The sequence below is a fragment of the Pelmatolapia mariae genome, linkage group LG9 (assembly GCF_036321145.2).
Source record: "Pelmatolapia mariae isolate MD_Pm_ZW linkage group LG9, Pm_UMD_F_2, whole genome shotgun sequence".
Classification (NCBI taxonomy): Eukaryota; Metazoa; Chordata; class Actinopteri; order Cichliformes; family Cichlidae; genus Pelmatolapia; species Pelmatolapia mariae.
Window position 1 is genome coordinate 8,896,411 of NC_086235.1, and position 25,530 is coordinate 8,921,940.

The following is a 25,530-nucleotide window of genomic DNA, read 5'->3' on the forward strand; positions in this document are numbered from 1 at the left end:
TTGCAGAATGGGCAAAACAAAAATTGGAACAGGACCCTCAGTTCACGCAGAAGATTTTGTTCAGTGATGAGGCCAACTTTTATGTGAATGGTGAAGTTAACAAACAAAACCACCGCTATTGGTCTGACACTAACCCACATTGGATGGATCCCTCCAAGACTGTTGGAACAACAAAAGTGATGGTTTGGTGTGGTATATGGGGTACAACGATAGTGGGTCCATTCTTCATCAATGGAAACCTCAAGGCCACTGGATATTTGAAATTGCTACATGATGATGTGTTTCCCTCTTTATGCACTGAAGCTGGCACGTTCCCTGAGTTTTTCCAGCAAGATGGTGCACCACCACATTATGGGTGCCAGGTCCGAGCATTCCTAGATGAACAGTTTCCTGGAAAGTGGATTGGTCGTCGTGGGCCAGTTGAATGGCCCCCAAGGTCTCCCGATCTGACCCCCTTAGACTTTTATCTTTGTGGTCATCTGAAGGCAGTTGTCTATGGTGTGAAGATACAAGATGTGCAGCACCTGAAACTACAGATACTGGATGCCTGTGCTGGCATTTCTCCTGCGGTGTTGCTATCAGTGTGTGAAGAGTGGGAGAAGAGGGTTGCATTGACAATCCAACACAATGGGCAGCACATTGAACACATTTTATAAGTGGTCAGAAACTTGTAAATAACTCATGAAAGAATAAAGTTACGTTGAAACCAAGCACACCATTGTTTTTCTTGTGACATTACCAATAAGTTTGATGTGTCACATGGCCCTCTTCCTATTGAAAAAACAAAAGTTGTATCCAAGATGGCCGACTTCTAAATGGCCACCATGGTCACCACCCATCTTGAGGAGTTTGCCCCCTCACATATACTAATGTGCCACAAACAGGACTTTAATATCACCAACCATTCCCATTTTATTACGGTGTATCCATATAAATGGCCCACCCTGTATTACTCTCGTTTTCTTCTGCTTGTTTTCTTTTTTCTTTCTCAACAGGTGATCCAGGTGATCGATATATGTATTTTTTGTCTGCTTATTTTGTTGGTTTTTGTTTTTTGCCCTTTATCCCCGTCCCTCTTCTCCGCTGTTTTTTTTTTGTTTGTTTTGTTTTTTCCCCCCTCTTTCTTTCTCCCTTTTCTTTTCCCCTGTCCCGTATCTAGCAAGTAAAAAAAAATAATAAAATAAAATAAACAATAAAAGGTAAATCAAATGGACCATTACGGCAAGGCTGGGATGGTCCATTTGGTAAAGTAAATCCGTTGGGCATCTTTCTTCGCCTTTAGACAATAATTCTGATGGCAAAAGAACCAAACGGGACAGGTTTAAAAAAAAAAAAGAAAAGAAAAAAAAGAGGCTCTTTAGTCCTTATACTGCGGCTCCGCGTGGTTTGGGAAAATAAATTAGAAGTATTTAGCTGAAGTGTATTTTATTTATGTTAGTTCTTTTTAACTTGTAGTTCTAAACTGGAAGATTATTGTCATATTAAAACATAAAAACAAAAATCTATTCTATTTTTTTTAATTGCTCAAAATAAGCATCACACTCGCGGAAGCTCATATACCCGCCGAAACGGCGTTCATTTATCGAGACTTTCAACCCCAGATAGGCCAATTATGGATCTTTGGATCCACATTATATCAGCAGCTGTTCTCCACTGTGAACTATGTTAAAAACAAACACCGTTCACACCTGACAGATGACAGCTTACAGTCCTGCGTAAAGTGACTTCGTACAGCCCCGATTTGCAGACGCTGTGCGCAGAGGTTCAGGAGCAGAAGTCCTATTGTAAACATATTACGGCAGACCCGACGATGTTTCCATGAATACGTTTTTCAGCATCTCTATATTGACCACTTTTCACACACGGTTGCTGTACACATACAGCCGGCTGTAGCTTTTCAGCTCACAGCGCAACATATACCAACAACAACACAACAGCATAGGTAGCGCAGACATTAAGGCAGTGAGGCGTGATTGCGGGTGCCCCTCAGGCGAGTCCGCCTCCCCTGCGGCAGCGCTGCAGACCACGCCCCACCGCATGCATTAACCAGGTAAAATATTTAGGCAGAATTTTGCAAATATCTATTTTTAATTTTTTTAGCAGCATAGTGCTTTTCCAATTATTTTTTAAAAGTCAGGCCAAGGCTCCAAAAGCCCAAAGGCGATATAAGGGTGGCGGCTGACATGTTTGTTTGCTACATGGATCATTTTAGTTGAGCTGGGTGTCTTTCCTTTTGTTATATTTCTTTAAGAGTTCAAAATGTGTTGATTACATAAATAAAATCTAATTTTCTCTGTAGCACTTCATGGATTTCATAAGCAGCACACCTCAGTTGTTCACACAAAGCACAAAGGTAAAAAACAATATGTACAGTGTTATCTTCATTTTAGATGTCAAAAACTGTTTGCGGCTCCCAGTGTTTTCTTTTGCGTGGAAACCGGGTCCAAATGGCTCTTTGGGTCTTAAAGGTTGCAGACCCCTGTGCTGAACTAATTAAAAAATTGTAAGTGCAGGACTTCAGTTTACGTTTCTTTGTGAAAACAGCACAGCAAAGGAGACTCAGTGAAGTTTTGGTATAAGGGATAAATCTTCTGACCGAACCTGCTGGGACTGTGTGAGGTCCTGAGGCTAAGAGTAAGGATTTATCCACAGGAGAGCTGCGTTCTTACAAACCATCCCACTGTGTAAACCTGACATCTGTGGAACAGCTGAGCTGTATGATGTGTACAAGCACACAATACATTATTTACCATCAGATCCCGAGCCCTCCATGTGTTAATCAAGAAACTGCTGCTGTGCTACATCCATAAATAATGAATAAATTAGGAGCTAAAGGGAAAAGGACAGTTTATTTGTACCATCTTCATGTGAACACATTCAAGAACATCACAGATGAAAGAAACATTAAAAACTACATAAAGCAAGAAAAATAGTTTTTCTTTCAGGTGGTTTCAGAAAAACAAAAACATCAAACAGCTCCAAGACTCTCTTTGAAAGAACTAAAAACCTTTATTCTCATGGTCCAATCATGAGTGAACTCCCCGATGAAGCCTTGTGCGCTAAAACATGTCAGAGTTTTAAAGGTTAAACATGAGTTTCCAAAATGTTTTCCTGGAGAACAATGAACTATTTGACTGAGTTTCAGTTATTTACAGACGAGCAAAAACCAGGACAGAGAAAAAATGACAAAACTGACTCAGTAAAATGACAGAAAATAAGATCCCATGTAAATCTGTATTATGTAGAAGTTCAGCCCAGCAACCAGTTCAGTTCAACACAAGTTTAAATGATTCTATCTGAACTCTGTGGAGCCTGATCTCAAGCTTTTTGAGTCTGACACTGAAACCAGAGGATCTTTCTGTCTCTTCAGATTCACTGTGATCCAGTGATGGGAGTGATTTCAGCCCTGAGTGATCACGCTGATGTTTGCACAGAGCAGACAATGAGGTGAATGTTTGGGCACATTGATAACAGTGAAACTGTTTATTAGTAACATGGGATCGTTTGTGTTCGGAGTATGAACTGAGATTCCTGAAGCTCTTGTCACACTGGTCACAGCTGTAGTTTCCTTCCATGTGTGTACGTTCATGCCTGTTACAATTACTTGATTGTAAGAAGCTTCTGTCACAGTGTCTGCACTTGTATGGTTTCTCTCCTGTGTGGACTCGTTTGTGTGTTTTAAGCTTCCATGCAGTGGTGAAGGATGACCCACACTGATCACAGAGGTGCTTTTTAACCCCACTGTGAATCAGTTCATGGCGTTTTAATCTACTTGATGTGTTGAAGCTTCTCCCACATTCTTTGCAGTATTTCAGTTTGTCTCCAGTGTGTCCACATTGATGTATTTTTAGGGCGGCTTGCCAACTGAAAGTTTTTCCACAAAGGTCACAACGAAAGTCTTTCCCACCACCACAGTGATGACAGGGTTGAGAACTGGATCCATCTGTGTCGCTCTGCTTCTAAACAAAGACACAAAGACAGTGTAAGTCAGTCCTTCAACATTTTTATCCTGAACGTCGCCTGAAATAAAGAGCATCTCTGCAGACGTCCAATTACATGTTACTGTTTCAGTTAACACACTCAGTTTACTGGGCTGCAATAACTACAATACTACCACCATAATACTCCAGTAATACTAAAATCATAACTGACATGAAAATCTGAATAATCACTCAGAGCTGCTTTTCCATACAGTAGAATTGCTAACATGCTAACACAGTTTAATGAGCAGAGTTGTTCCAAACAGTCAGGCTAAAATGACAAGATAACAATATAAATACATACCTCACAGTAACTGCACTTGTAGAGTCTCTTTCTGGTGTGGATCTGTTGGTGTTGTCTCAGGGAAAATGGAGATTTAAAAGTCTTCTCACAAAGGTCACATTTATAAGGTCTCTCCTCAGTGTGGGTAAACATGTGTCGTTTTAACTCTGTGTGAGTTATAAACTGTTTGCCACACTGTTCACAGCTGTACACATCATGTCTGGTGTGAATGCGTAGGTGTGTATTTCGGTGCCCTCTCTGGCTGAAAGTTTTTCCACACTCGTCACAGCTGTATGCCTTAATTCCAGAGTGGGTAACTAGATGCCTCTGTAAGCTGCTACTGCGAGTAAAAGCTCTGCCACACTCATCACAGCTGTACGCTTTAACTCCACTGTGGATGAGTTGGTGTTGTTTTAGGGAACGCTTCCAGGAAAAAGACTTTCCACACAAGTCACAGCTGAACGGTCTCTCTCCAGTGTGGATGACCTGATGACGTTTTAATTCAGCCTTCTCAGTAAAATCCTTCCCACACTCGTCACAGCTGTATGCCTTAATTCCAAAGTGGGTAACTAGATGCCTCTGTAAGTGGCTACTGCGAGTAAAAGCTCTGCCACACTGATCACAGCTGAACGGTCTCTCTCCAGTGTGGATGACCTGATGATGTTTTAGTTTGGACCTCACAGTAAAACCCTTCCCACACTCGTCACAGGTGTATGTTTTCTCTCTCTTTCTTCTGTGAGGTTTGTCGGCCTCCTGAGAGCGCTGACTTCTTGCTCCATGTTGGTCCTGCAGTGACAGAGATACAAACAGAGGCAGTGAGTGAAATGCAGTCGTGGAACAAACTGAACCTTCAAACTCCCTCCATTAACACTAGTTTTAAACCTGAATGTGAAGTGTGGCACCAAACACCTTAAAGGTCTCTTATCCCCACCTGCTGGTAGTTCTAACACATTACATCCAACCTGGAGCTAAAAATAATACATGACTATTTAAAAACACTATCCCTCCTGATTGTATGTACACACACACACACACACACACACACACACACACACACACACACAATTATTTTATAATTTATATTATTTTGTTGTTTCCTATTACATATTTCTATAACTTTTATAGATTTATACATAATTATTTACTGATATTAAATCGTATGTTTATTTATTTGTTTATTCAAAAGGAACCCCATTAGCTTCCACAACAGATGTTGCTCGTCTTCCGTCAAGTACAATCACATAAAACATTATACAATAAAGTGGATTCAAAATATCCACATAATTTGGCTCTTACATCCACAGTGAGGTTTCACAAATGTTAAAATGTAAACAATCAATAATAATAATAATAATAATAATATCAATAGCATTGATGCACATTAGACTAATTTCAAAAACAAATCCTCTCTTACAATATTTACAACAACTAAAAGCCCTTTAAATTGACTTTTAAGTGTTCATTGAAGTTTTGAATATTTGCTAATTCTCTAATTTTACAAGGCAATTTATTCCACTTAAAAGTTGCTCTAAATGTAACAGTTTTACAAAAAGTTACTTTTAACTCGAGCATTTACTAAATTGCAGTTTGTTGAAAACTGTGTAATATGATTATGTATTTCATCTGGATACTGCAGCTGAGCAGAATAAATGTGGTGTGTTTAACAGAATGGCTTTCTTTATAACTACAAGTAAGCCATAGAATATTTTAGCCTGTACAGGAAGCCAAGAAAGTTGATTATGCATTTTATCAATATAAGTATAGTATGAACATCTTAACACTAATCTGGACGCCTTATTCTGGACTAACTGAAGTCTGTTAAGATCTGTCTTATTAGCTGCTGACCAAATGATTGAACAATACTCCAGATGAGACATTACTAGTGCATTAATGACATCTTTCATAACTGAAGAAGTGATACAGAAAGAGCATTTCATAGCCATAGCTATGCCTTGTCCCATTTTCTTAATAACAGAGTCGATGTGCTGAGACCATGAAAGGTGGTGATTTATGGTAACTACTTATGAGCACCTGCAATCGTTCTGGTGCTGTGACATAAAAACAAAACACTGACCCCTGACTCTGGCACACAGTTTTGCCTCTTTTACTCATTTTAATGTGTGATTAGTGGACGATCAGCTGGGCCATATCATACCGTTCATAGTAATACCGGTATAATGTTGGGCAACGATAGGAAAGTGAAATATGACGATAGAATATGGGTAAAACACGCATGCGCAGTGCCTTTGTTTTCATACACACATGGAGGAAAAAGCATGGCGGCGACGGAGAATGAGAAGGGTGAAAGCGGATCGTTGAATGAAACAGATGAACCAGAATTGGTTTGTAAAAATTCTGCAACTTCAGTGGTGTGGAACTGGTTTAGCTTTCATCCGTCAGATACACAACAAAGCACTATTTGTGGTAGAGCGTGCTAGCAGGCCGTCGTTATTACTGTGTTTTTTGTGGAGTTGTAAAGTATTTTGTCTAGTGTCAATTATATCATCAGTTATATTGTTATTGGAAATTTTAAATATTTTTGGTCATATCGCCCTGCTCTGTCTGTCACCTTCTGTGTTGAGCTCATTGTTTTCTCTGTAGTGGCTGAGCTGAGTCCAAGTAGCTGAAAATGTTCCTCTGCTGCTCCGTCAGACTCTTCTCCTCCTGCTGATCAGCTGGGACACAAAACAGATCTTTGTTAGGCTCCACACTGCACTGAAGAGTCAAAGTGTCTCATATGTTCATCTGACAAGTAAAAGAACACATTTTTGTTTCCCGAGGTGGGCAATTTATTGGAAAAAAACACAAAAGGTTTGAGCACTGATACCTGGCATTGCTGGCATTGAAAGATGCAATGCCAGCAATGTGATTGCTAAAACCAATCATTAAGCAAAGACAACGGGGATCATTTGTTTCTGTTTATTTAGCATTCACAACATTTGTAGTTGCCTTCTGTACAGGGGAAGTCCACACACACTGTGTGGTACCGCCATCCGCAGAAGGTGCATTCAATCTCTGTAAGAAAAACTAGATTGTCTGAGACTGAAATGATATTAACAAAAGGAGTGGTGATTTGTAAAACTTCAAGTGTATGATAAGGTGAAAACAAATACACAATTGCATGTCATGTAGTTGAAGGTTTTTTTCTTCTTTTGCAAGACCGGAAAACACTGAAAGTTACAAATGTATTGTGCTTGAAACAAATTCAAAATAGGTGATAAAGACAGCTGCACATGTGTGTCACAAGTAAATCTGGCTGTATAATAAACAGAAACAAGTGATCCCTGCTGTCTTTGCTTAATGATTGGTTTGAGTCTTGACAATCCACATTGCATCTTTCACTATGTTTGTGGGTGGATTTGAATGCACCAGTGTAAGTGCAGCCACTCAGACTCTACTCAGTGTGGTCATAGAAACAGGTGCAGATGTGTCACGAGTTAATCTAGTAGTAGTAGGGCTGCACGATTTTGCAAAAAATGAGAATCACGATTTTTTTGCTTAGAATTGAGATCACTATTCTCTCACAATTTTCTTTTCCAATATAAATATTTATTGCACTTATTAACTGCACATCAACTTCGTAACAGTTGAAACTGAACATAAAAACAATAAATAAACATAAAAACAATAAATGCCTCACATTTTGTTGTTGCCGCAAAATGTTGTACTGCTTGAAATTCCGTCTCCACCGTTGCTCGACACTGCGTGCATAGAGCAGGTAGTGCAACAATAGAAAAATAGTTGCGGGACGGCACTGTGTAGCGTTTGTCTAGGGCAGGGGTCAGCAACCTTTAACACCCAAAGAGCCATTTGGACGCGATTTCCACGCAAAAGAAAACTCTGGGAGACGCAAATACTTTTTGACATCTAAAATGAACATAACACTTCGCTTTGTGTGAACAACTAAGGTGTATTGCTTAAATGCATGAAGTGCTACAGAGAAAATTACATTTTATTTATGTAATTAACACATTTTGAACTTTGCAAAATTCCGCCTAAGTATGTATTTTACCTGGTTAATGTGTGTGGCGGGGCGTGGACTGCAGCGCCGCTGCAGGGGAGGCGGACGCACCTTAGTGGTACCCGCAATCACGCCTCACCGCCTTAACGTCTGTGCCACCTATGCTGTTGTGTTGGTGTGTGTCGGGCTGCGAGCTTTAACACCGGCTGTATGCGTAAAGCAACCGTGTGTGAAAAGTGATCAATAAAAAGATGCTGAAAAGCGTGTTCATGGAAACAGCGTCGGGTCTGCCGTGATATCCCAGATAGCAAGACGACATTGAATCTATGTTGATTTTTCATCCAAACCGTTGTATATGGTCGGGGTTGAAATGCCAGTGTTGTAACAACATTGAAATACTGTGGTAAACCGACAGTCTTGCTATAGGGACGTTGTAACGATGTTGATTCACCGTTGTTTTTTTGTCATTGATATTTGATCTATTTGTAGTCGATCAGGTGACAACAACAACGTCGAGAAAACGTCTATTTATAGTTGACGATCATTCGGCTCCAGTCACCATCAAACACCATCGATTTGTAGTTGAGCATTAAATTGCATTGCAACTGATCGGGTATAAAGTACCAGAGAAAGTAGATTTATTGTTCATTTGTTATCAATGACTTGGTCTAGTTCACCAGCTTTAAAAAATCGTGTCTACGTGCAATTTATGTATAGTTGACCGGGAAATTAAAGCGCGATCACTTGGACTATTCCGCAGCACCCCTCTCACATTGGTACATCCCTCCAGGTATTCATTGTCTTGTACAGTAGAGCGGGACATTTGATTTACTCTCAGCGGAATTGACCGGAGAAGGCATCAGTTCATGCACTGCACTGGCCTGCACCACGATTAGTATAAGGTAAGAATGAATGATTTTTTTCTACTCGTTATTTCCATGTTTGCATTTAAATAACAGTAAAAAACTTGTTAATGTTGTACATTAACAAGTTTTTTACTTGTTAATGTACTGTTTTACTAACATACTGTTAGATGTAATAGCCTCCGTAATTTCTTTGTGCCTGCGGTAGTTCGACGTGTATATGGAAGCGCTGTATAAGTTTCCCGTTATTGATGTTTGGGTGGTTGACCGGACGGATTTTCTCCTGTCACTTTCTCGTCATCCCTGACGTGTTCTCCGTTGTTTTTTCCCTGCCAATTTGAGCATCACACGGCACAGCTTCTGTATCACGTGGTATAAGGCTCCGCCCTTGTCATTTGTTGAGCAGGAAGTGTGAGCGCTTGTTTTCATGCAGATTATGTCCCGGATCAAAATGCGGTACAATCATCGTCGTCTTTCTTTCTTTTCTTTCTTTTCTTTTTTTTAAATCGTTGTCATTTGGAAATGAGATCGCACATAAGTATGAATCGAGATCGCGATTTTCTAACGATTAATCGTGCAGCCCTAAGTAGTAGGCTATGGCACTTGGCCACAGGTGGCAGTAGTGGACTGACCTCCATTTGAGACTGCTCCAGCTGCTCTGTGACAGTCAGTAGATCTGCTACAAATTGCAGATCATATGCAAGTTTTGGAAATTACATTAAAAATATTCCTAACTTAGCCATGGCAGCCATGTTGATGTATTACCTATATTGGCTGAAAATGTTAATTTCCAGAGAAAAGACACAGGCAGACTATGCTTATAGGATGTGATGTTACTAGTGGTGCAACGGATCAAAAATCTCACGGTTCGGATCGGATCACGGTTTTAAAGTCACGGATCGGATCAATTTTCGGATCAGCAAAAATAGAAAAAAAGGACAAAAATTCTACTCGCCGCATTTTTTGCCTATTAAAAACATTCAACTGAAGACTCATTCCACGCACTTATATAAAATCAAATTAAGGTGCAATATGGACATTATGGACCATGCTGGGCATCCTCTGCATCCTCTGCACACGGCCATAAACAACCAGAGGAGTCTGTTCAGTGACAGGTTGCTTCTCCCAAAGTCAAGGACCAGCAGACTTAAAAAGTCCTTTGTCCCACAGGCCAACAAACTGTTTAACTCCTCGCTGGAGGGGAAACGGGGACAGAGGAGGGGGGAACAAGTAGCTGTAGTGCCTTTTCACTGTGCAATAGTTTTTGTTAATATCCAACGGTGTAAGAGACTCACAATACTTAAAATGTGCCGTTCCCTTGTATTCTTATTCCTATTTATTCTATTTATCCCTTTTGTATTCTCTATAAATGTGTAAATATGGTATATTTCTGCTCACATCCTGCAACTTCTGTGGGTGCTGTGCTACTGGAAACTGAATTTCAGTTTGAACCCACCCGAGGGATAAATAAAGTTTAATCTAATCTAATGTAATCTATAGGGCAGTGCAGGGCTTTGTATCTACCACTCCACTGTGATATAACGAGCGGTCACGGTCACGTGGCTTTCCGTTGCCCTGGAGCTCCACCCATTTGTAGTTTGAGCAACAGAAGATGCCTGGGACAGTTCAGCCATAACTTTAAACTTCTCCTGCTCATACATGCTTGGAACGATCTTGTCACTGAAGTGGACGCGCAACGAGATATCATAGCGTGGCTCAAGCACGTTCATCACAGTTTAAACCCCTTGTTTTGCACAACAGACGACGGCCTCCCGTCTGCAGCTAAACACCCCATTAGCTTTAGTAATAGCTTTAGCCCGGTCGGACTGGGCAGTAAAGGGCTGCTTAAATGCCGCAAACTCCTCTGATCCTCACTTGGACCGCCAGCGCTGACCATTGACAGACTGACCACGCGCACCATACACATACTTTTTTTTTCTTTTTCGAATCTTCGGATCACATGCGTACCGAACCTTGGAGTCAGATTGGTTCGGATTTCGGATCGACCGTGATCCGTTGCACCACTAGATGTTACATGTCATTATGTGATGTTATTGAAATCATCATGAATAACCGGAGTGGTGATTTCTATAACTTTGTGTATATAATTTGGCATTTCTTACTGATGTAGGCCAAAAATAAATACATAATAAAATTAAATTTATTTTAAAGGTTTATTTGCAAGACACAAAATCAGACAAAATAGAAAGTTCCACATGTATTGAGGAACTTTACACACACACACACACAAAACAAGAGAGAGAGAATATGCAAACAGCTACCAAACAGCCATCATAATTCGTCATACAATGAGAACAGGACAAATCAACAATTAACAATGACTAATTAATATTAAAATCTGTAACATAATGTATTGTTTGGAGTTTAGTCTGATTGTTTCAGGATGACCTGCCATTATCCAATCACACATCTGCTTACCTGTATCTTTTGCTCGTTTCTCCTCCTCTTCTTTTCTATTTTTTCTAAACTGAGCACCTGATGGCTTTAAAACTTTTCTTAACCATCTTCCATCGGTTTTAATTTTGCACTCCAGTATGAACACAAATCTCCCAACTCGAGGATCACCACAACTTAACCTAATAGACCTACACCTTAGTTCACAGATTCACTTTGTGTAAGGTTTATTTCTGGGATTTCACACAACCCAGTATTCAGATAGTGAATACATAACGGGCTTGGATTTACAGCATTGTGAATGAAATGTGCTCTATTTGGAAGCAGCATGTCCCCCTCCCCTTTCCAGGGGTTGTGTGTGAGACTTTAAATCATCAAACTGTAAATTATAAATTTTAAATTGTTATTGATCCCTTTACCCCTGATCCTAAAATGAATATTTATTTTCTTACTCTTCTTATATATATTGTTTGTTTCCCTTCACTGCTGTAACTGGAGCCTCGTCGTCTCGTCTCTCTATATGCTGGACTGTATGTAGCGGAGATGACAACAAAGTTTACTTTGACTTCAGCAGCGAGCAGGCGCACCGAGGGCTCTCGCGCTCACTTTTCGCTTATAGAATTTAGAAAAAACATCGGTGCAAATTATAAGTCTGTATCATAATATCTGGTGTTTTCATGTTTGCTGTTTTGTTTTTATTTTGTTTTATTTTGCAAGTTGGTTATTAGATGCCGCTCCAACCAGCCAGAGAATCCCCCACCGCCCCGCCCTCTCCTCCCTGTGCCGCAAGCAGCAGGCGCACCTCGCAAACGGAGGGCGAAAAGCGTCTGGACTTCTTTAAGTAGCTTGAAATACATTTAAATCTGGGACTCTCCACCATTTGACTCTTAGAACAGAAGAAGCTTCTCGGATGAGAGGTGAAACGTCTTCATGTGTATGTGGTGTTAAATAGGCCTATACTACTGCGCTTTGATGTCACTCGTAAGGGTGAAACTCATTGTGAAACGTTTGAGAACCACTGCTACAGAACAATGGAGATTTCCGTTATATGGTAACACCTGCAACTCACGTGACGCCCAGAATTGTACAATACTGATGCTTGAGAGCGCGCGTGTGATGCAAGTATGTGTAGAGTGTTGAGCACGTGATCAGTGGTGAGAAAAACAACTCACGAAACTTGACCTTTCTATACTCGTGGCTCACTTGCACTTCTAATCTATTCGTTTGCACACTTACACACACACAGCTGTGGTTTCCTGTTTTGCTACACTCTGGAGAGCCTCGCCTTTAACGGTCTTCTCTCACAGAGAGCAACAGAAAACTTCATTCAGAAAACTTCGAAAAACTCGAGATTGACTGAACTCACTTCAAAGTTACCTTGGCACTTACCTTTAGATGTGAGAGGTAGTGATGGTCCGCTTGAAGCTGACGCTCCGGTGCGTTTGTCAAAAAGCTCAACACGCTGCTTCAGAAGCACTGTGTCGAGGCTTGATTCGTTTGGCCAGAGTCACGTGATTAGTGACGTCTGAAGCTTCATTTACAACATACTTTTTTTATTGAACTTTATTGAACACACAATGAGTGTACAACATACAAACAGATGAAGTTTACGAAAGAACAGAACATGAACATACAAAATCAGGGGTAAAAAAATTATCTTATGAGTACGCGTAAAAATCAACATATATATATTGTTCTGAGAGGCTTTTTGTTGGTTGAGTCTGAAATTGATTGTATGTACAATTCCATATCCTTATAAAAAGGAAGAAATATGGTGTTTTATTAATCAACTTACATTTATGAATAAAAATTTAGCTAAAAGTATTAACAAATTTATCATAAAAAAACATTTATCATTCTTCCTGGGGAACTTAAAGAAACAGAATAAAACATTTTCCCATAATTAAGAAAACTCCCTTAAAATATGGACAATAACAAAACTGCTAAATTCCTTCCAGAATCTCTGTGTAGAGGAACAGTACCAAAAAATATATGCCACAGATTCTGGATGATCCCCACAGAAAGTGGAGTTAGTATTTATGTCTCTTTTAAATTTTACATATAGTGACTGGCTGGGTAACATTTATGAAGAATTTTATATGAGATTTCCTTCCCGTGGTTTACAATTAAATATTTATGGGATCATCCAGTGTACCCCGCCTCTCGCCCTATGACAGCTGGGATAGGCTCCAGCACCCCCCGCGACCCTGAAAAGGATAAGCGGCAGTGAATGGATGGATGGATGGGATCATCCAGACTGTCTTCCTGGTGATATCTGGAACATGTCGGTTCCAGTAAGATATTATATATATGGAAGAGACACGAAATCATCTTGGAATAATCTACGTATTCTCTTATTGCTGTTACCAAGTTCCTGTGAAAAGCAGATTTTTCCCACTGCAGACTCAGCTGGATCAGGGAGAGTGACTGAGGTAGATATTGAACTGTCAGTGTTTTTATATAACATTAAAGTACCTGAGGGTATGGCACCAAGCACCACTGAGAATTCCCAAACACTGATTGGAAAATTATATAGTGCAATAAAGTCGTTGTAGGTAAGTAGTTGTCCCTCTTTATTAATCAGCTGAGCCACCAATAGGATCCCATTCTGGACCCAAGTTTCCAGGAAAAGTGATTTATTTTGAAATAAAATATCTCTGTTGTTCCAGATAAGGTATTTGTGTGGTGAAAAGTTGTGTTTATAAATGAGGGTCCACGCTAAGAGGACTTGCTTATGGAAGGATAAAAGTTTTACAGGGAGTTTCTCAACATTGTAATTACAATTTAAAATAAAATTAAAGCCACCAAAACGAGAGAAAATATGATATGGTATAAAGTTCCAGATAGAGGTAGGATTTTTAAGAAAATGTTTAGCCCAATTAATTTTGAAAGTGTTATTTAAAGTAGAAAAGTCTAAGACGTTAAGCCCACCTGATTCGTACTTATTCATCACAACAGTTTTCATAATATAATGCGTACGGTTTTTCCATATAAAATTAAAGAGCATACGGTCAATATCTTTACTAATTTTCTTATCCAGGTGTAAAGAGACAGCAGCATATGTTAATCGGGATATCCCTTCAGCTTTAGTAATTAACACTCTACCTTTCAAAGACAAGTCCCTTTGCAGCCACTGGTTGAACTTTTTTAGGGTTTTCTGTATAATTGGAGTGAAGTTTGAAGAGCATCTTGATTTTTGATCTTTGGATATTAACAGTCCCAAGTATGTGACTTCCTGTTTAACAGAAATATTACAGATAGTATTTGCAGGGCAGTCTTTAATTGCTAGCAACTCACACTTTTTTAGATTTAGGCATAAACCAGAGGCCTCAGAGAAATCTCTAATCACACTAAGGGCTGGACGGATTTGGTTTGCATTCTTCAAGAAGAGTGTGGTGTCATCGGCTAACTGGCTGATGACGAGCTCCTTATCAGCTATGGTGATTCCTTGTACAACACTGTTTGAAATATTAGTTGCAAGAATTTGTGTACAAAGTAAAAACAAATATGGTGAAATAGGACATCCTTGGCGAATACCACGTTTCAGGTCAAATCTCGGGGTGGAGCCGTTAATCATTTTAATAGAACTATTGCCATTTGTGTATAAGGTTTTGACAGCTTTACAGAAAAACTTGCCAAAGCCAAATTTTTCCAAAGAGTGGAAAATAAATTGATGTTCAATTGTATCAAAAGCCTTATAAATATCCAGGAAGAGAATGAAGCTATTGTCAGATACCAAATCAGAGTAATCAAGTAAATCCAAAACCAGTCTAATGTTATTAGAAATGTGTCTATTTCTCATAAAGCCTGATTGTGTCTCATCAATAATTGTGTCCAAGACCTCTTTAATTCTGTTAGCAAGTACTAAAGCCATAATCTCATAGTCATTATTGAGCAGACAGATGGGTCTCCAATTATCAATAAAAAGTAAGTCTTTGTTTGGTTTTGGAATAAGTGTTATGAGACCTTGAGTAAGAGTAGGAGGGAGGGTGTTATTCTCTATACTTTCTGTAAAAACCTGCAGTAAAAACGGAGCCAGGAGATCAGAAAATGATTTATAAAACTCTGCAGTCAAACCATCTGTGCCGGGAGATTTATTGGCCTTAAGTGCAGAAATGGAAGTACAGACTTCCTCCACAGTCAGAGGGCTGTCACAATAATTTCTATCTTCCACAACAATAGTTTTTAGGTTTTTAATATTATTGAAAAATCCTGTTGAGACAACCTCATTATATTTTGAGTCGTATAGTTTAGTATAGAATTCGGCACAGAAATGTGAAATTTCTCTAGGATTGTCAGAGACAATGCCATTAATATTTAGTTGATGAATAGAGTTTATTTTTGATCTGTATTTTTCAAGCCTGAAAAAGTAAGCAGAATTTTGTTCGCCCTCCTCCAGCCACCTCTTCCTGGATCTTACAAAAGCACCCTCAGCCTTGCGTCGATATAAACCGTCCAATTTATTTTGAAGTTCTAGTAAACTTAATTTATCTTCCTCCGAGATATCTTCTGGGGACTTCTGGTAATAAGAGGCAATTCTGCTTATTACTTCTTGTTCTTCAGCTTTCCTTAATTTAGCAATTCGACTCCCATATCTTCTCAAGAATTTGCATGCTTCAAATTTAAAAAGTTCCCAATTCGTACAAAAGGACTTCTCTCTGTTAGCTTTATTCCAATAATAACCAATTAATTTATTAATCTGCATACTAACCATTTTATCTTTTAGTAAAGACTTATTTAACTTCCAAAAAGAGAATTTATGAGGTATATTGTCCAGTGTAAACATTTGGACGTTAATGTGAATTGCTCTGTGATCAGTGAGGGGGGTGGCAAGTATATTAACGGTAATATTATCTTTATCAATACAGTCAGAAACAAGCCAAAAGTCAATACGTGATTACCTGCATCCTGTCTTATTGCTCCAAGTAAAGAGTCTATCATCTGGAAATTTTTCTCTCCAAATATCCACAACATTGAATTTACCCATAAAACTTTTTAAGTTTGCACTGTATGAAGACCGCTGCCCTGGAGGCCACCTATCAACCGTATTGTCTAAAACAATGTTAAAGTCTCCACCAATTAAGAGGACTGAATTTGGGTATTTAGAGAGCCAGAAAGTAATCCTTTCTTCTAAGGAGTCAAGTAATTTATCATTTTCAGTTTTGTTATTGTAACCATATATATTTACTGCAATGAAAGTACTGTTATTGTGTCTGATTATTGAGCAGAGGTAGTGTCCTAAGCTGTCACAGTCAGAATGCAACACATCCCCAGAAAAAGAATTTTTAAGCGTGGCAACTCCAGCAGAACGCTCAGAGCCATGGGACAACCAGACTTCATTACCCCATTGTGATTTCCAAAAATTTGTATCAGCAGATGTGGAATGACTCTCTTGGAAAAAGCAAAAATCTGTTTTAAATTGTTTGGCAAACAAAAACAAAGCTTTGCGTTTACATGTTTGTCTTAACCCCCTGGTATTAAGAGAAACAAATGAAAAAGACAAAGTTATTAGAAAAAAGATAAAGAGAAAAAAGTAAGCTCTAAACTTCTACAGCTAAGAATAGATCTATAGAATAAGGGGACCGGGTGCTGCACAATTTAGGTAATAGAACAGTAAAAACCCTGAGTAACTAAGCTTATAAAAATATAGTATTTAACTATCTGCTATGGTTTGAATATAGCTTTTTATAGATAAACACACACTTCAACACAAAATAAAAACGAAATAAGCCGGCTTACCCTCCTTACGGGCTTTGTCTATCATCGGCCACAGTTTGTCACGGCGTTCTCTGTCCTCCCTGGACAGATCTTCAGCGAACCTCAAATGATTGTCCTGCAGGTAGGAGGAAGTTTTGGCGGCTTTCCATACAGCATCTCTGTAGATTCGGGAGGTGAACTGCACGATGATGCCTCTAGGTCTGGTGATACCTTGTCGCTTGGCTCCGAGTCGGTGTACGGTGTCGATGACGTCAGGCAGCCTATGATTTTGCTCTGGCAAAACAGAGTGGCATATCTCAATCACCTTTCCCCTTACGTCTTCTTTCTCAGCTTCCTTGACTCCATGTAGTCTGAGATTCCACCTCCTGGAATATCTTTCCAACTCAGATATTCTCTGTTGACAGTTGTCCACTCTACCTTCCTCTTTAGTTACTTTTTTGTCCAGGTCGCAAACTTTGCCCTTCATATCTTTCATTTCCGCGCACACAAAATCAATCGTTTTTTTGAGACCCTCAATCTGGAGCGTATTCTCTTTCACCATGTTCGAGTTCTCTCTCACCATGCTCTCAATGTTATCAGACCTGGTGTTTATTAGTGCCGACAGACAAGAAATTATCTGATTTACATCATCTGGGTCAGAGCTGCTGCGTTCGTACATCACCTTCTTCGGAGCTGGCGATTTAAGAGGAGTAACAGGGAGAGGTGGAAACTCATCCATTTCTTCTTCGGCTAACGTGAGTGCCACTGCAGTAGCTGCGTAGTTATGGAAGCTATCCATTAGCATGTTGCTGGGCGTAGCACTCTTCTCGTTAGCATTCTCAGGCGCTATCTTAGACTTGGAACTTTCCAGTCCCCTTTTCGCTCCTTTCTGATTCGGCATTCTGCTGCTTCTTGCCCTATGATTGCTGTATCTTCTATTGTTTAGTGAATTGTTAGTGTTGGCAGCATAAAGTTGAGGTTTTACCGTTGTTCACGAACTTTCTGTGCAGAACTCGGTAGAGAGCGTCTACTCACTCCGCCATCTTGGCACGCTCCCGTCATCAGTATTCGCCCGTGTGTGTGGGTGTGAAGAGAGAGAGAAGGAAAAAAAAGTAACGGTTAGCAACAGAAGAGACGGAAAGAAAATTAGTAAAAGGAATATAATAACTCCCTCGGAAGCCAGAGTTGTGTCGGCGATGCTCGCTGTGAGTAAACTGTTTCAGCCCACTGTATGCGGTGTTCGTGCCTTGGAGAAGAAATAAAGTTCGGTGAAGCAGTTTTCCTACGCCTCCTTCGATCTTCTTACTAGCGGAGTTGACCTGTACAGTAAGCTAGTTGCCGGCTACGAGCCAGTCACGGAACCTTCAAGTAACTGCCAGAGGTTTCCATACTACGGTTCGGGGCCGCAGATCTGGCACGGTAACACTTGATGGAAAAGAAAATGGACGTCAGACGATTTATTTATTTATTTTTTTTAAATGAAAGCGGCATTCCTTAAGTTGTGGTGGCTCTGCTTCTGGGTCAGCACATAAAACAGGTAAACAAACTTAAATCCTGTATGTCTTTGAGAGTCTATAAACATTGGGCAGATCATTCCAAACAGTCAGCTGTAGCATCTGTCTGCGTCCCCGTAGCTCCGTTGATCTGTAGCTCCTCATCATCGCGGAGAGCTCACTGAAAGCTTTCTCCCAGCTGTAACTAGCAGCTTTGTTTTAGCAGCACCAGAACTTTCTGAAAAAGCTCTGAAGCATGCTTGCTTGTATTTAAAAATGTTCGCGGCAGTAGTCGCTTTTCTGTCATGCAGATAGAGCTTTGCTCCCATATCTGCTTCATTATCCGCTCAGATGATCGCATTGCGTGGAAACACTGGGACACAGCAGCAGGTTTTTCAGGAGGAAAACAAATAAATAAAAAAAAACCATTCATGTTATAAATATGAGATCTGGTCTGTCATTTAAAATTTCATTTTTTTTTTGTCACCTTACTTCTTAGATCATCGAAGAGTTCAGACGCATCACCAGTTTCGTTGGTGGAGACATTCATGCTGAAACTTGATGAGTACACACCAAGTTTTTTGCAGCTTATGCGTGCCAAAGGAGGAGCTGCTGGTTCCAAGTTGAGACCTCTGCTGGACACTATGAATGACGTATGTTATTTGACTTTTTTCACAAATATGTAATTATGGAGGGCTGCAGTGGGTAGCAGGAAGGTCCTGGGTTCGAATCCCGGCCCAGGGTCTTTATTCATGGAGTTTGCATGTTCTCCCTGTGCATTTCTGGGTTCCCCTCGGGTACTCCAGCTTCCTCCCACAGTCAGAAAACATGACTGTTAGGTTAATTGGTCTCTCCAAATTGTCCTTAGGTTTGAGTGTGTGCGTGCATGGTTGTTTATCCTGTCTGTCTCTATGTTACCTTGTGATTGACTGTCAGGGTGTACCCAGCCTAGGTACATTTTACCTAATATGAATAGGTAATGTTTATCAACTGATAATAATTAAATTTTATTAGTAATTATATAATTAATTTTACCTAATTTCGATGAGTAAGTAGCTGTTGAATATATACGTAAATATGGGGTAAATTTTACCTAATTTAATTAAGTATTTCAAAGCTTTTTTATTGAAGCTATTTTATACACAATATATTGACTTAAATCTACCCCAAAAAAGTCAATGCAAATTGTTACCTCAGATTTATTGGGTAAATTCTATAGATGACTTCTTACAGTGTATGTAAATAGTACTCCCTCGTTATTAACCAGCTGAGCCACCAATAGGATCCCATTTTGGACCTAATTTTCCAGGAAAAGTGATTTATTTTTAAATAAAATATCTCTGTTGTTATGGTTTTTCCATATAAAAATTAAAGAGCATGCGGTCGATGTCTTTACTAATCTTCTTATCCAGATGTAAGGATAGAGCAGCATATGCCAGTCAGGATATCCCTTCAGCTTTAGTAATTAACACTCTGCCTTTCAGAGATAAATCCGTTTGCAGCCACTGGTTGAACTTTTTTCGGATTTTTTTTGTATAATCGGAGTGAAGTTTGACGAGCATCTTGACTTTTGGTCTTTGGATATTAACAGTCCTGGGTATGTGACTTCTTATTTAACAGAAATGTTACAGATAGCATTTGCAGTGCAGTCTTTAATTGCTAGCAATTCACATTTTTTTAGGTTTAGACATAAACCAGATGCCTCAGAGAAATCACTAATAACACTAAGGGCTAGACGGATTTGATTTGCATTCTTCAAGAAGAGTGTGGTGTCATCAGCTAGCTGGCTGATGATGAGCTCCTTATCAGCTATGGTGATTCCTTGTAAGTAGTAATATACCGGCAGCATTTCTTGCCCGCACCCCCCACACCCCCTACCCACCACCCTGCACGTCCATGTGAGTGCATGTACACGTGCGTGTCCCCCTGTAGCCGGTGGCTTTGCTCGTGCATGTGAGTTCAGGGGTCATATGAGTTCACATGTGTTCAATAGCATTTTATTTAATAAAACCATTATGTGTTTTAATTAAACTGTTTTTAAAGATTGTTTTTAAGGACATAGATGATTTAACTAGTTTAGGAGCATTTTACTTTTCTTTTGTGCTCTGAAGCACACAGAGGCTAATAGTTTCAAACAGTGCCACAAATAACAGGTATCCCTTTAGAAATAAACTTTTCTTGTGATACTTCTAAAAACACATATTCACACCTAGCCACACTAGCACTGTATCAATCCCCTATAATTATCTAGTAGCCACACTCTGTAACAGTAAGACTCGATGATTACAGGTAGTCTCCCAACAGTCAGCAAAACAAGTCATAAAACAATAAAAGTGGGTTCCTTATCAAGAACATCCCAGCACACACATCCCAACTGTAGTTCCATAGTTTCCACCTTTTTTCATTACAAACAGTTCCTTTATCTCTACATCTCAGAGGTCAACTGAAACCAACCCCACCTATATAAAAACACCCTAATCAGACTGTCACGGTTCTGGGTCAGTGTTGACCCAGCATTTTGAGTTTCTTATATTTTGGTTTATTTTTGCATTATGGATTATTTTCTGATGTTCTGGTGCTTTGTTCATTATTATCATTATTATTATTATTATTATAGATCTGTTTCAGTTATTCTTGGTGAGGGATTAGCTCTTAGGTTGTGTCTCGTGTTTAGTTTAGGTTTAATTCTGCCCGTGTAAAGTCTGTGTTTGCTAGTCTGCATCTTTGTTTATTGTTTCCTGTTTTATTTTGAAAGGTTGTGTACTATGCCAGTGTGTCCAGCTTCGCTCCCCCTGTCTCGTTAGCCCTGATCTCTCCCAGCTCTGTCTCCCTCCTGTCTTCCATTCCCTGATTACTTCCCTGTGTATATTAGCCCTGTGTTTGCCCTTGCTCAGTGTTGTGTTGTACCCTCTCTTCTTCTGTGTGTTCTGTTTGCCAGCCTGCCAACCCGTCTAGTTATTCTGTACTCCCAGTTTAGTTAGTGTTTTTCTGTTCTGCTTCCTCCCAGCAATAAAGCTGTGTATTTTGAAGTTTCTTCCACCTCCATGAGTTCTGCATTTTGGGTCCTCTCTTCCTGCCTGCCTACAAACAGACATGACGCAGACACCCTGTATTTTTCCTACCTACTACACATCAGCCCTTGCGAGCACAATGCTTCGTTCAGCAGGACGGACAGCAAAGCTTTTTTTTTTAACATGGACTTCATATATCTAATATGTAATAATATATATACATCATATATATATAAGTAAAACAAGACTGTTAATGTATTTTTAAATTTATATCATAGCATATCATAGGATATTCAATGTGTTTTCTTTTCTAAAACCAAAGCCTGATTTTTAGGAGCTCGTCACAACGGGACAGCATACATTTCACATACACAAGGTTTGTGTTTCTTCTTTAAAAAAAAAAAAAAAGTCACTCGCTCACTCAAAACAGTTTATGTCTCGTTGTTTTAAAAGCAATCTTACCTGTTTCTCATATAGTAACATTTAAAATGTATGTTTCTGTCTCTTTCTACAGGATCACAAGCCTATATAGGGCAAACTACACCTCTAAAAAACACAGGGTATAGACAGTGTTACACATGTTTTAAATATACGAGTGTTTTGTTTAAACCGTGCATTAACTGTCCTTATCCCCCCGGACACAGGGTCAATAAGCTGTCCAGAAATACCTACAGCAGCGGGAGCAATAAGACCAAGCCTTACATTAGGTATGTATACAAGTCTCTGTATACATGACAACCAATTTAAAGGAAAAAAAAGGTTTAAATATTTACAAATGTTCTAATACACCAGACCTGAGACAGAGTACGCAGCGTGTCAAGAACCAGGGCCATCCGGAATAACACAGACCAATGTGTGAGTGTAGTCATAAATAAATGTGTGTGTGTGTGTGTGTGTGTGTGTGTGTGTGTGTGTGTGTGTGTGTAACACGTCTATCTCCACAGCAAGCACACAACCCCTTCCCACGATGCGGACCATGACGACCCCTTGATGCTTTTGGAATAAATATACACGGTATTGAACTCCCAGAACAACAAGAAAAACCACAAGCTTTGTGCAACAACGGAGACTCAGAACCATTCTTCATCACCGGACCATACATACACGCGACTGCCAGCCTTGTGATTTCAGCGATATTTCTGAGTACAGCCTATCAGATTTCAATATAGTTGACATACCCAGAATGTCTCAGAAACAACAGTGGTACAGACATAGGTTTTGAAGAATGCTGCATAACAGACTCGCAAATATCACAGGCATATGACGCATACTTAAATGCAGCAAACACCTCTACTTTTGATCAAGAAAGAAGAAATAGCAGCTAAAGTCAACCAACATCAAGAAGCAGCACAGGGGGATTTGCAATTAATAGCAGTGGCTCTAACTAGTACCCAGCAGGCAATAAACAATACCTGGGGTTTATTAGATCTCATTAGTACCAGATTGTTAAATCGCTGACTTTTAAAGTCTACACCATGGACCCACCCTGTAAATTATTCAAACACAATGATTGTACCTCCACTCGAGCTAAATGGTTTCACTTTGAGGCTTTTGGGCTGCGCAAATAATAAACAAATGCGAAGTTTTGCATGTAAGACTTAGTAGTGTCGCTGTAGCAGACAGTCCTGTGTCTAATGCACGTCCTTGTCCAACTCATTCTGAAGCTGTTGCTGATGATGCTGTTTATATCGATGCTGTTGATCATGCAACCGATTCACATCCGGATATGCCTATTGTCACGGCTGTTGCTGCCGCTGCTGTAGGGACTGTTGTTACTCAGGCTACCGCTGATTGTCTTATTGCTGAGGCTTCTGTCACTCCTGATCGGGGGTGTGCACCTGGTGTACATGCGTATCTGGGTGCTGCTGCTGCTGCTGCTGACGCATCACCACACAACCCCTCAAACAATGGAAATTCCTTAAGTGTTAACCATTCACAAACAGGTGCTGCAGTATTCGAGCCCATTGTTCAGTCTGGGGCGGGCAGTCACAGTCAGCGTAGCATTAGAGAGATACCTAATTTCAACGCCCGAGAATTGCGTGAGCGCCTTGATTTTAGGGACATAAGTCTTGATGATCCAGAACAAGTGTCAGAAAGAGTTAGAAGCTGCCAGTGTGATAGAGCTGTGGCTGGATCTCAGCAGGGTCATGTTCTAAATGTGGTCCTGCGTGGACCCACGTTGGTTTCTGATGTTCAAGCTGTTTTAAATCCTGATGATCAATATGACCCTAACCTGTTTCTCGACCAAATAGCTCAAGTTATGCAAAGTAATGACGAATCTATCGGTGATGGTGAATTAGTTTATTGTCATGGTTGCGCAAAACAGTAGCGGTGGCAGCGGTGCTATAATCCGCAGGATTTGTGGAGTGTTCTGGTGAGAGATGGCAAAGCCAAAGAGGCAGAGGAGAGGTTCTGTCGTGTGGGAGTATTTTCAGTTGATTTTGGTCAGTTTTGGTTGGGTTTGCCAGTTTTGTGTTCTTGTTGTTTGTTTTTTTGCATGTTTATTTTATCTAAAAAATTTAAATTGTCAAAAATCTGCTTTTCATAATGTATATATCATGAAATAACTTTAGAAAGATTTCCATTTGACTCTTTACATTTAATGTAATAAAAATATATTTTATCTTTAAAGTAATCTTAAATGTTATTCTACAAATGTGCAGCAATTTAATGTGTTTATTCTTTTTAGCTGATAGTCTGTGGAACCCAGGACGACCAGATACCTCCATCTCTACCAGTTTCTGTGCACTCCAGCCTCTTCTGAGAGGGTTTTTGTTTAAAGCAGGAGAAGTTACTCCATGGAAACAAGCAGACTCGGCCATCACACAGTGGAACAAATTCTCTTCTTAAATGAAAAAGGGTTACCTTAAAAGCATCATGTTTTTAAAAGTTCATAAGCATTTTCCCTTTCCAGTTCACAATCAATTCTGCCCCCAGGTCAAAAATATGTATAAGAATATTTGCCAAATATAAAATTATTAATAAACATACCAGTTCAGCTGTCCAGTGATTAATTGTATTAGTACATGGAGGCAGGGCCTCACAGCAGAAGCATACTCCATAACGTGTTGTACATTATAATGTGTATATTATATTTTTCAGATATTACTATCTACCAACATCAAGAAGTCGCAAACAAAGAGAGACCACACCGTGGCGCTTGTTTAAACGAGGGAAGTTGATCAAAATTTATTAAACAAATAAACAACAATTTTTTTCACCCAAAAAATACATGTTCAAAGCAACACAACGGTGACCCAATATCAGACAGGAATGTAAACTCCACTCTGTAGAGTTGGCTGTCATTATCGAGCAGTTCGTTTCAGTTTGTTGTAGATTCAAGCTGCTCTTCATATTTTTGCCCACCAGATGTCACCAGACAGGACTGTTGAAAAGCTTCGAGTAATGAACCCTTTTTCAATACAAGCTTCAATTCTTCAGAAAGCTTCATTTGGCCATCACTAGTGAAAGGGGGAAAAATGAGAAACACACATGAATGAAACGGGAACTATGTGGTTTCTTCTTCTTTTTGGGGTTTTTTCTTCTTCGTCGTCTTCTTTATAGGGTTTATTAGTGGTTGGCAAAAAGAAAAATGGTGCATTAGCGCCACCAACTGGTGTGGAGTGTGGACCGAAATGACAAAATAAAAAAAATCTCCCCAAACAAATGACTCTGCCTTAAAACCCCAAATATGGCCCGAGTTCTTGCAAAATAAAACAACCAAGTCCACTTTCATTTTCACATCGTCAAGCTTTTTGATCAGTTGTCGTCTTTCAGCATCATACTACTGACAGTGCAATAAAACTTGTTCTATTGTTGCCTGTTCT

At 39.7% G+C, this 25,530-nt stretch overlaps 2 protein-coding genes and 1 long non-coding RNA gene across 8 annotated transcripts in view; 2 read left to right on the forward strand and 1 right to left on the reverse strand.

Moving 5' to 3' along the window:
- The window catches only part of LOC134634075 (zinc finger protein 729-like), a 219,534-nt gene that overhangs the window by 102,327 nt on the left and 91,677 nt on the right, over nucleotides 1–25,530 (forward strand). The gene's annotated exons all lie outside the window — the stretch shown is intronic.
- The window catches only part of LOC134634076 (zinc finger protein 208-like), a 144,860-nt gene that overhangs the window by 82,086 nt on the left and 37,244 nt on the right, over nucleotides 1–25,530 (reverse strand). For both annotated transcript variants that reach the window (XM_063483138.1, XM_063483137.1), the window contains exon 4: nucleotides 4,285–5,049. In XM_063483138.1, the coding sequence (XP_063339208.1) occupies nucleotides 4,285–5,049 (765 nt within the window). The remainder of the gene's footprint in view (nucleotides 1–4,284; nucleotides 5,050–25,530) is intronic.
- On the forward strand, nucleotides 8,542–24,176 carry LOC134634078 (uncharacterized). 3 transcript variants are annotated; one of them, XR_010094809.1, is made up of 8 exons: nucleotides 8,542–9,126; nucleotides 12,220–12,419; nucleotides 19,192–19,345; nucleotides 22,026–22,079; nucleotides 22,218–22,263; nucleotides 22,348–22,410; nucleotides 22,496–22,558; nucleotides 22,648–24,176. It is a non-coding gene; the product is annotated as an uncharacterized LOC134634078 (long non-coding RNA). The 3 variants fall into 3 exon arrangements; XR_010094807.1 differs by lacking the exon at nucleotides 22,496–22,558; XR_010094808.1 differs by lacking the exons at nucleotides 12,220–12,419; nucleotides 22,496–22,558.